General features: G+C 37.2%; 1 protein-coding gene across 5 annotated transcripts in view; it reads left to right on the top strand.

The window, feature by feature from the left end:
* hook1 (hook microtubule-tethering protein 1) overlaps nt 1-9093 on the top strand; it is a 21386-nt gene extending 12293 nt beyond the window's left edge. For 2 of the 5 annotated variants that reach the window (XM_053614364.1, XM_053614363.1), the window contains exons 12-22: nt 259-369; nt 465-552; nt 1170-1236; nt 1353-1493; nt 2570-2657; nt 2786-2817; nt 4336-4418; nt 5941-6041; nt 6526-6627; nt 7180-7248; nt 7369-9093. In XM_053614364.1, the coding sequence (XP_053470339.1) occupies nt 259-369; nt 465-552; nt 1170-1236; nt 1353-1493; nt 2570-2657; nt 2786-2817; nt 4336-4418; nt 5941-6041; nt 6526-6627; nt 7180-7248; nt 7369-7524 (1038 nt within the window). In that variant the 3' untranslated portion in view covers nt 7525-9093. Of the gene's footprint in view, nt 1-258; nt 370-464; nt 553-1169; nt 1237-1352; nt 1494-2569; nt 2658-2785; nt 2818-4335; nt 4419-4877; nt 5884-5937; nt 6042-6525; nt 6628-7179; nt 7249-7368 lie in introns of those variants that run through there. The other 3 variants (XM_053614362.1, XM_053614361.1, XM_053614365.1) reach the window with 2 other exon arrangements.
* Nucleotides 9094-12351: the final 3258 nt, after the last annotated feature.

Here is a 12351-nt window from a genome sequence, read left to right as displayed (position 1 = left end):
ATGGAATTGTTTAACTACTGACAGTTTGAATAAACGGGGAAGGGGATGCACTTTCATTCTTTAAGAATGATCCTATGAATGACATGTGTCTTGAAAGACTTAAACTAGATCATGAACTTTTTTTTTTTGTCCTTGAATATGTAAATAATATGGAAAATCCTAACCAGACTCTGAAGTTTACTCTGAAAGGCTACAGGTATACACAAACCCAAATGTGCAGTTGGAAATGAGCAAGACATTTTCATATATTTAAATCAGGTCCAGGAGCTTCACAGGAAGTTGTCTGAAGAGACTCGCAGAGCCGATAATCTGGCCTTCGAGATGAAAAAGTTTGAAGAAACGCATGAAGCCTTACTGAAGGAGAAAGAGGTATAAACGTGTATAAGTTATAGATTTACAGAATATAGAGCACATACTTTCTGTCTGTATTTGACTGTACTGTGTTTTTATACCAAATCTACCAGAGGATCATCATTGAGCGAGACTCTCTAAGAGAGACCAATGAGGAACTTCGTTGTACACAAGCTCAACAAGACCAACTTCTGCAAGCAGGTATGTTATTAGAAGTATTTCATAAAGATTGTGTGGCAAAATATCACTAGAAAAGCACTGCATTTTTCCTCATGGAACCATCACTGTTCTCAAAACGTTGTTTATTGGTTGTTTAGATACGGTGAAATGTAACATCTAGAATAAATTAAATCTTACCGTCTGCCGGCAACACATTCATATTGGTAGCTGCCATGACTTTTTTTTTATTATTGACACACTCACGAATTCGGAAAGTGGGGGTCAAATAAAAATGTAGAAATTCCCGAGTTGTAATTATGATGTCGTGGTGGTGTACGGCAAGTGTGGTACCTCGTAATTACGGTATTTCTGACAGGACTTGAAGGCAGTGTTAATTCCAGTCCTAGAAACCCAAGTATTCTCTGTTCCCAAACACACCAGATCCAAATGTGGGATTGATTAATGTGGGATTGATTAATTCAGCATGAGCTGAATCAGGTGTGTTTGGAGCAGGAAAACCTGAACCTCTGAAGGCTGGTGAGTCTTTAGGACTGGTGCTGAGAAACACCTTATAAATCAAAGCACAGAAATTCATTCAGCTTCCTGTCGCCTGGAATTAAGGAATTAAGTTAAACTTGTGTATGTTTTTAAAACTACAGAAATGTATAAGACCGGGAGTCCGAGCCGGGACAACTTGGCAGCTGAGATGTTGCCCATCGAGTACAGGTATTGTGGGGTTTTTTTCATTATGCTGTAGTCATTGGTTTATGATTCATGATGTATGTTCTGCCAGGATTGATAGGTTTGATATCTGCTTTATCTCTGTGTGTGTTTGTGTAAAGGGAGAAGTTCATTCGTTTGCAGCATGAGAATAAGATGCTGCGAGTGCAACAGGACGACTCGGAGAATGAGCGTATCACTGAGCTCCAGATGCAGCTGGAGGAGGCACAGCGTTCACGCAGTGAGCTAGACACTGAGAACAGGTACCACACTGCAACTCTTATACATCTGAGGTCGACTACACTCACATACTGGATTGCTTTTACTGACATAGTGAAAATTCTAGAAATCCCTGAGTGAGTACACATAGGGTGCAAATAAGACGCATTCAACTTCTTGAGTGTTAGTGTTTCAATGTGTGGGGTTTTTTTCTGCAGAATTGTACTATTGAACTGATGGCATGTTCCATTTATTTATTTTATTCATTCTCATAGATACACTCAAGAAATGGAGCATGTTTTGAGTCAATTAATGTGAAATAACATTCTATCAAAGTGTGTTTGAGTTAGCTAATATTACACAATGTAGTTAACTGTGCTTATTAGGGATTTCACTGAAACATTTCTGGTGAAAATGGGCAAAAGAAATTGCAGTTTTTTGGCTGAAGGACACATTTTCATCCTGAAAGAGAAAAAAAGACTAAACAGGCATACAGCAAAGCATCAAATGTAACACTTTGCAAATAATTTTAATGCTAATGATAAAACACGGCACAGATGTGTTCAAACATAACGGTCAAGCCCACTGAGGTACGAACTGGAGTGTGCATATACGGGGTTCTATGCTAACCAATAAGTGCAAAGGTTGCAGAAAATAGAATAGAATAGAAGAGTGTTTTCTACTGTAAACGTTTCTACTCAAAACTAAAATAGAAGCAGCGCCTGTTGGTTCCTGTAAAACCCTGTATATACACACACTTCAGTTTCTACCTTAGACAAGGTGATTTTTGAAAGGACTATACTGAACATGGACTGTGTAGATTTTCTCAGAAGCTGCTTATATTCACTCAAAGACTCAGACTTAATAGCTAATAGTAAGTTCATCATACTGTATATTAGCAAGTTAGCTATCATCATGAGCATTGGTTTCCAAGCTCATAGCTTGTTAATGAATGCTCTGTGACACATTTACTTAACTGCCCCGTTTCCAAGACCAATGGGTCTGCCACATTGCCTTATGAATGTTTGTGATAATTATAATAAATGAGCACAGATGTAGTTATATTGGTATGGTAAATGTGATTTTAGCTGTAAATATGCTTGGGACTGTGTTCTCATAGGTTGAACAGAGAGCGCATCAGTGAGCTGCAGCAGCAGGTTGAAGATTTGCAGAAAGCCCTACAGACCCAGGGAGCCAAACCTGATGATGTGAGTGTACTGTTGTAACACACTGTTCGTATAACTCACAGTACAGTCTATACTTCCTCATGTCTCTACTTTACGTACACACAGTATGTAATGACAAACTTCTGAATCTTTTTTGTTTTTTTTTCTAGTCTAACTTGAAGAGGAAGCTGGATGCTCATATGTAAGTTAGTTATTTGAATTTCATTTTGCACTGCAGTTTGTAGTGTACTATATTAGCGTTCAGAAATCACTGCAATTGTCAGGAAGTTTCTGAGGGCTGTGCCAATAAAGGATTCTGAACATCACCACAAGCTGTAACCTTGGTGGAAGTGACGGTTGGTCATGATATAAGTCGGGAAGGCTACAGTCTAACACAGTATCTATCAATAGCTCAATTCATTGATTGCATAATAAGAATTATGTGGGGCAAACTATCTCTCTCACTCACACACACACACGCACACACACACACACACACACACACACACAGTGTTTTAAAGTCCATAATGCCCTACTGAGTACATGCTGTGATTAAACAGTCTGCTGTCTGTCCTTTTGTGTAATTTGTCTTGGACTATGTGTGCACAGTGAATCTATTTTTAGTTTCTTCTCCATTTTGGGGGGTTGGGGTGGTGGTAAATAATCCACTTTGCTTGAGTTCATTAAACCTACGACTGAATTTCACAGGCCCCTTCTCACTACTGATGATGACATGTGATGAAATGTGGCTGAACTCTAGGAGGAGTTTCAATCATGGTGCATGAATCTATAGCCTGGGCTAAAAAGAATCTGCCACAGCCTCACTTCTTTATTCCATTCTGTGTATTTTTCATACAACAGTTGGTGGTGCTGTTGTGCATAGTTCCACAAAAGTCTCAAAATAACCCAAAAGAACATTTTGTTAACAGCAAATAACCTGATGGTGATGACAAAAATGAAACCTTATATTGATGTCTTTTTATTTTTGAAAACAGAGGGGCTTAGCCCTGCCATTTATACCAGCTGCCCTGTAGGTACAGTTGAGGTTGTAGGTTTACATAAGCCTTGAAGAATCTGCGAAACGTTAATAATTTAAATATGCAGAAGATGCCGGAAAAGCAGAGAATGTGCAGGACCTGGAGGATTTTTCTGAAGAACAGAGGGCAGTTTAACTGTAGTTTAACTATCACAAAACATAAAAACATCATGTCGTTGATCCTCCAGGTAACGACCCACAGTATTAAGAATCGAGCGTATGTAAACTTTTGAACTGGTTCATTTGTGTAAATTTAGTTATTATTGTGTCTCATGGACTATATATAAACATCTGGTATGTGAAATAGCATATTCAGGGCAGGATTAAATGAAAAACTAAACACAATTTTTATGCTCCCTCTTATTTTATTTTTTTAGTTATTAACATTTTGCAAGGCGTATGTAAACTTGGGACCTAAACTGTAGGTGTTCAACATCTTCGATGTACGTCATACTACGGACTGAGTTCCTAACCATTCTTACACAAAGACATCAAATTGGCAATGGGTGTAGCTGTGCAAGTTAGCTTCAGGCCACATGTATTGAAATCATGTCAGGAAAGTGAATTGGGTTATTATGTGTGTGAAATGTAAACTCCCTAATGTAAAAGCATTCGTTGAGAGCTCTTATATTGCAGAATCTAACACTGATTCCAACATGGTTTTGTTTCTGCTCGTTCTATCAGGGTGCAACTAAATGAAGCACAAGATGAGATCATGAAGAAAAAGGAGCTACTGGAGGACCTACAGCCAGATGTGTCTCAAACCTGTGAGCCTGCAGTTAAATCCTGATCTCTGAGATTAACATTGCTCACATTTCAGCTCACACTTTAGTACAGGGAACTATAGTATTAGCACTGTTTTGCTGTTAGTAGGGAAGAAAAGCTGTTGTGATTTATCATTCTAGGAATTGTCACAATTATAATATCAAAGGCAATAATCAGAAGTTATGATTTTTGTGTGGTTGTGATGAATGAACAGGTAGTGAAGTAATTTAGGACAATAATTAACATGATGATGTCAATTTTACTGGTCCATTGGGTTCATTGTAAAACAAGACTGAACAAAACAAACCAAGCTAAAGTATGTACAGTATACATATTAAGGCATTTATATATTAAATAGAAATGACACCGATCCAATACACAGCATATATATCGCTATCAGTCCAGTCCCTGAGGCAGCCAAGCAACCCAAACCATAACATTTCCACCACTGTGCTTCACAGATGGTATGAGGTGCTTCTCCTGAAAAGCTGTCTTTGGACTGCGCCAAACACGTCTGCTTGTACTGTGACCAAACAACTCTATCTTTGATTCGTCTGTCCAGAGCACATTATTCCAAAAGGCCTGGTCTTTGCCTGTATGCTCATTGACGAACTGTAGTCTTGCAAAGGCTTTTTCCTGGCACGCCTCCCATGCAGGTCAAATTTGTGCAATCTCTTTCTGATTGCAGAAGCATGCACTTTGACACCAACAGCTGCAAGACTTGATAGCAGATCCTGTGATGAAATTTTGGATTTCTTGGAGACTTCTTTTTGCATCAGATGTATAGCTCTTGGGCTGAATTTGCTAGGATGGCCAGTTGTTTGAAATCTGCGCCATTTGTAGATTATTTTCCTTAAAGTGGAATGATGTATTTCAGATGATTTGTAGATCTGTTTAAATCCCTTTCCAGACTCATAGGCATCCACAAACTTTTTTCTGAAGGCCTTACAGAACTCTTTAGATCTTGGCATGATGACACCACACACCTCAATAGCAAAGGGAACACTGTTTCAAAGAGGATCAAATGTTTGCTTGTCCAAATATATTTTAAAAAAGCCAACAACATGATTGTATATTTGGAAAAGAAATTCTGTAAAGGTTTAAAAGATACTTGATTTTATTATATTTATATTTCATACTTTATTATATTTATAATGAAATTGATTAAGCGATTCAGTTGGGGAAAATACGTTTTAAAGTTTAGTCGTTTTTAAAGAGAACAATATCAGACGGTTTTCAGTATTTGCGAATACTCAGTGTATATTCAGTAAAGTTTCAGTATTGATATCTGTATCGGAAAACAAAAAGTGGTATCTTACCATCTCTACATTTAACTGCTTGTAATTTTAAGAAAATAATGTTTTAATCTTAAAATTAATGTTTTTGTAGTTTTTAAATTAATCAATTATTCATATTGAATTAATTGCATAGGCCTAATTACATATTTTAGTCAATTTAAAAACCTAACTCCAGTTGCTCTGAAATAACCTTACAGTACTTGATGTTGATTTGCTTATCCAGCAGCACTGAAGGTGGATGAACTGATGGCTGCTCTGAAGAAGAAGGACGATGACATGCGGGCGATGGAGGACAGATACAAAATGTATCTGGAGAAAGCGCGCAATGTAATTACATACAGCTACATACAAGTGATAACTACTGTGTATATACTCACTCATGTAGAGAAACACATTTCTACAGTGTGGTGTTTGTTTTTTTCTCTTCATGTTTTTTTATTGTATGACTGCATATGATTGTCCAGTAGTTTCTGACAACATCCAGTTTCCTCCTGTACTCATTTGGCCTGAACACTAAATAACTGTGATTAAGGAAATGAGAAACAAATAGCATCAGCATGCTCATTCAGACCTAGGGAAAATTTAGCACTTCGTTTTTGCTAAGTGGGAGTAAACCTACACGGACAAGGGGAGAACATGCAGAGCGCCACACAGACAGTATCCAGAGCTCAGGATCAAACCTGAAGCTATGAGGCAGCATTGATGTATACTGATGGCTGGTCATTATTCATTTTCCAATGAGAGAACAACACCGTTTAACTGATTCTGCTTAATAGCATGTGTCTGTGTTTTGTGTATGTCTGTTTGACAGGTGATCCGAGCACTGGACCCAAAATTGAACCCAGCCTCAGCTGAGATCCAGTCCCTGAAGCTCCAGCTGTCAGAGAAGGAGAAGAGAATAATTGCTCTAGAGGTCTAAATCTTGCTTAATTAAAAAAAAATCGATTATCGATTCTGAGTAGTCAGAAGGTTTTGATTAATTTTCTATAACAGCACATAATTTCTATAGTAACAACTAATTCACAGTCACCTGTAGGGCAGATGCTTGTCATTATCCATTTCTAATATTAAAACTATTTAAAACGGCTAATTGTAAAAAAAGGTGTTTATTTCAAATTTATGGATTGAGTCTCCAGTGACAGCACTTTGTCACAGTCAGCGGTAAAGCTGTTTCTTTAAGTTTTTCACCATGGAAAAGCAGGATTTTTTTTTTTGTTTTAACTTTAAGAGAAAGTGTGGGAACAGTTCTTTATAGGTACTATAATGTAAGTGATGAGGGAAGTAACTATAAATGGATAAGTATGATTTTAATTAATAAGTAAATAAAGGCAGGATGTTGTCATTGATTATTTCTCTGTAACAGTACACCCTGTCATGTTTTATCCCTTAATTTAAAAAACAAAACAAAACAAATATTTTCCTCTCTCCCTGTATAACATCTCTTTTGTTCCTTTGTCTTCCACAGAGAGAGTGTGAGCAGGCTAAGCTGAGAGAGTATGAGGAGAAACTGATTGTGACTGCATGGTACAATAAGGTAAAGAGGACCTTTTTCCAGGCTTTAAGTACAAGGTCTATGTAAATATGGAAAATATATTCATATTCTTCAGTAAATGAATGTCTTTCTCTCTAACACACATGCACACTTGCTGCACAGAGCCTGAATTTTCATAAGCTGGCGATTGAGTCTCGTCTGAGTGGGTGCTCTAACTCGCTGGTGCCACCTGGCCAGTCCTTCCTGGCCCAGCAACGTCAGGTGACCAACGCACGACGCACCATGTCAATCAACGTGCCTGCCAGCTCCTCCAAGTGATGACTCGACACCACATGACACCTAGTTTTCCCTTTTCTCAAATGCACACTTAAGTGACCTTAAACACCTTGAACTCCTAAATAAAGGGACAACCATGCCATAATGTGAACGTTAGCACTTAGGAGCCTCACACATGTACATACATGTGTGTATGTGCGTGTATATAATATATATAATATATATACACACACACACACTCAAGCAATCGAGCTAGGGTTTAACACATTACAAAAATAATATGCACTCAAGCACAGTAACTCAGTTTTACAGACTATTACACACTTATTTATCATGCACACTACAGACTACAGCCTTTGCAATTAGTTACACAAGACAAGCTGCAACAGCTGTATTAATGGTTTGATATCTGTATTATATCAACATTTTGTCGTATGACAGTTGTGAAAGACAAATTCAGAGAGAGATGTATCATGATATCGTCCTTGGTATGGGTTTAGGATGCATGATGAAGGCTAAGCTGAACTTCCAGTAGTATTCTATGCAGTCAGGTAATGTGTACTATTATATACAAGTATGAATACTACTATTGCCCTGACACATATACAGACATGTTTATTGACATTTCAATTAAACTCTCAGCTTCCATGCATGTTCACAAAATCAGCTACAATGAACGATGAGGATAAAGCATCAGGAAAAACGCATATATGGTGCTGGACACCAAATGCTCTTTTTTTTCTACTACAAAATGACTACTTTTCTTATAATTGAATACAAAAAGTAAACAATTACCAATCACAAAAAATTAAATCTAGGTGCTACAGCCAGTCTTTAATCAACTAGAACAAGCTGTCTGTATAATTTAATATCAGTAATAATATAACTTATTTAATACAGAATTTGACTGTGATTGGACTCTTGCATGCAGAACCTTTTTGCCTCTTGAATATTTTACCTGGCTTTAATGTACAAAATCATCAGATATCAGGATTAAATCACCAGCGCATGGCCATGGTGTCCCAGCCCAATCGTCCTATTGTAGGGTGCAATGCTGTGACCTTTTATCTGATCGCTTTCTTTTTTGCCAACTGGCATTTATTTATGGTAACCATTCGTGACCAATAAATTATCCGTTGCTGCAGTATAGATTTAGAAAGACTGTATGTCAGAGGGTCAGAATAATTTGGGGTTGTATGGTACAAAGGTGAGTAGTTTTTGTTGGAAAATATTTAGCCAGTGTTCCCCAACCCAGATGGTTCACATTTTGCTCCCAGCAATCACAAACACCTGGTTAAGCGCAAAAATGTAACCTGTGCATGTCGCTCAACACTGGGTTGGGAAACACTGTTTTGGTTCAGTTTACATTCTTAATGATTTAGTTTCTTAAATAAAGACTTAATCTCAAATTTGCTTTCTATCTGAAATATTATTATGTTGAATATAGGACTTTTATCCTTTACTGGGAAATATGATAATTGTTTTGAATATTAAATACAGATACTTATGTAACATGTTAAAAGAGGTAGGCTTGTAAGGTTGTATACTTCATTACTGAGTGTTTTTGTCAATCATAAGGCTTAATAAAGAGAAATAATGGCTATAATAATCTATGAATACCTAAAACTTTGTTTTCTACACAAGAAATAAACACACCCACACAAAAAGAGTTTATTTTGCATGTTTTTTATTGAATTTATTGAGACGTCACTAATCAGTATTCCAGATGGTTCCATATTAAATACCTGTCTTTATGCATTCTTTTTTAAAAGGCAAATCTCTTTTAAAAGGAACAGATGGTTGTTGACCTGATAGGATATAAAAAATACATAAACAAACAGCAAAAAACATACAGTTCTCAAATACATGATTATGGCTATAATAAAACATTTTAAGTCTGGAACAGTTAACACTTTGCCATGCAGGGAAGAGGGTGCAAGAGCATATTTCCAACACACACAGTAAGGAAGATGGACAGCAAGGCAAAGAAGAACCCAAAGTTTTCAAAAATTGCACAGTTTAGTTAATTTGTGATCTCAAATTTGCACTTAAAAAGCCCTTTCTAGCCAAATGTCTTAAGTGTAAAGAATTGGCCTTGCTGTTCCAGTACTGTCAGATGGGACAATAATTGCTTGTGCTATTCTTTTTCTGCATTTTTGCTCATTTTCATACAAAGGGGGCCCCATAATATTGTAATATTAAAGGACTCTCTAGATAGATAGATAGATAGATAGATAGATAGATAGATCAGCTAAAACATTAAAACTACCTGCCTAATATTGTGTAGGACCCCTTGGGTCACAAAGGCTCTAAAAGTGTACTGTGGTAACATGTATAACCATGTTTCATCATTAGCCATTTCATTATATGGTGAAAAAGCATTTAACAAGTGGGCTGAAGAGGAAAGTTATGTTTTACTTTACCTTTTTATACTTACAAAATGACCTACATGGTAGGTGCATGTGAGTGTATAGGTACAATGACTGATAGATATAATCATTTTCAATTCTTTTTTGATTAGATAAATCTGGTCCTCAATGAAATGCTATTGAATGTCTTCTCTGTGTAATAGTGGTCCAAAACATCAACCAGAAGTTTGCATAGGGTTTGAATGCAAATTCAGGTTTATTAAAAAAGAAAACCAAAGCATGTAGCCAACTCAGAGTGAAGAGTAGGTACTAGGACAAACTCAAACTTTATACAATAAGACAAAAGGCTTGGACTCATCACTGCCAGAACACAATAGCAAGACTTCATTATTTGAGGGATTAGTGTGATTGGTAACAGGTGTGTATGATTAGTAATCAGGGGATGGACTTGGGGAAATGGCGCTCTTGTTATTAATGAATGCAGGTTGTGATGGGATTTATTAAGGATCGTGGTAAACTGAGATTGTGTTTGCACGTGAGGCTGGCAGTAATATGGCAGCTCCCAACAGTTCATATCCAACTCTTTTCATAGTCAAGAAATGATTCATTCATTCATTCATTCGTCCATTATAAATGAATTAATTTATTTACCTTCAGTAACTGCTTTTTCCTGGTCAGTGTTGGCCTATGCTGAAAACACTGGACACAAGACTCTGGACACTCATTTACACCTAGGCTCAATTTACAATAGCCAGTCCTATTGGATCAATTTCCTGTCAAAAGCATTGCGGTCACGGATCGAAAAATAATAAGCATGAATCAAACATTTAAAAACATGCAGAAATATATTGCACAAAAAACGAGGGCCGTCCATTGGTCCACTACAGCTCCTCCTCTAGCCAATCAATCGAAGAGGGGAGTTGACGTCACTCCACTGCGACTCATGGCTGTTGTGTTGACCGGTGAAGAAAGATGAATAACTTTCAGGCAGCAAATATCGGACAATTACAACATTTTAACATAAATATATAGTTAGTGGGTGACAGAAGACATGTCTGTTTTGTGGATGTTGGCTTATGTGCAAGGAATTAAATGATGGCTTTAAACTGTTTTGATAATTTCAGAATATTTTGTGTATATTCACAGGCAGTACTAAGGCTGTTTTTAGAGAGGCTTCTATCACGACTATAGGAAGCCATGCAGTGCTTGGCTCTAGACCTGGATTATTTATATGTTATCTGCACAAATAGCATGATATTGATTAGTACTCTGTCTGATTAATAAAATTTTACATTAGGAGTCATGCAAGTATATTGAGAAACAAAAACCCCGTTGTGCATTCAGAATGTATTCATTCACTTTTTATGATGTCGTCATCTTATGGTAAAATGTATTTTTTCATTCCACAATGTACACTCAGACCACTATGACAACACACATTCTTGTACACATTAAAAATAAAAACTGAAATACCACATCTATATAAGTATTTAAGGCAGGCCCTCTGCTATTACACTTTAACTCAAGAACATCCTATTTGTCCTTTAAATGTTCAAAACTATTATCGCTTCATCATAAATAGGGCACTGAGCATAGATTGGTGAGGGTGAACCAGAAAAGCTTCATCGATGTGGTGACTGATTCCCTTGATACTGATTTCGATGCACTAGTCGCAGTGGAGTGACGTCAACTCCCATATTCGATTGATTGGCTAGGGGAGGAGCTATAGTGGACCAATGGTGACACTAAAGCCCGCCCTCATTTACATGAAACTCGATCTGCAGCTTTTGGAAAAGTAAGCTGAGAATGTGGGAACAAACGCGAAGGGAAAAACAGCGTAAGGGTTCAAACAAGGAAAACATGAGCAGAAAATGTCAGAGAGCACAAAAAACAGTAATATAACCAAGGAAAACGATTTTGTGCGCGATTCAAAAAACTTTTAATTCATGTTTCAGTTTTGTGCAATATAATTCTGCGTGTGTTTTTAAATGTTTGATTCACGCTTATTTTTCGATCCGTGACTGCAATACTTTTGACGGGAAATTGATCCTATAGTCACAGAAGCCCTGAACAGCCATGCATTATTCCTTTTTTTTCTGTTGTTTTCTCGTGATCTTGACATCTTTTTCTCACGATGTAATTTTACTGTGAGAAAATCTCGCACTTTGTGAATGGGACTGGTGTTACATGCACGTTGGCATCTTCGCCATCATAAATGTAATATTTTCTCGCTGTAGAGATGGACGTTATCTCGGCATTAAGAGAGAGGGGTGTCCCCCTTCTCAGGACATTAATGTGGAAGTCGTCAGTCCTGCAGGGATGACGGTTTTTTTTTTTTAGGCCACCCCAGAAGTTAGCATCACCCTGATTCCCTCGACAATACCCAATACTCACCACTCGTTCTCCATTGTGCAGGTAATGTTACAAATTTATATTGTTTTCATGTGTTTTGATGTTTAATTACCATATGCTTGTTTAATTAACATACAAACAAGTATGT

The sequence above is a fragment of the Ictalurus furcatus genome, chromosome 25 (genome assembly GCF_023375685.1).
Source record: "Ictalurus furcatus strain D&B chromosome 25, Billie_1.0, whole genome shotgun sequence".
Taxonomy (NCBI): Eukaryota; Metazoa; Chordata; class Actinopteri; order Siluriformes; family Ictaluridae; genus Ictalurus; species Ictalurus furcatus.
The sequence above is the reverse complement of the archived record's forward strand: the minus strand, read 5'-3'. Positions and strand labels throughout refer to the sequence as shown.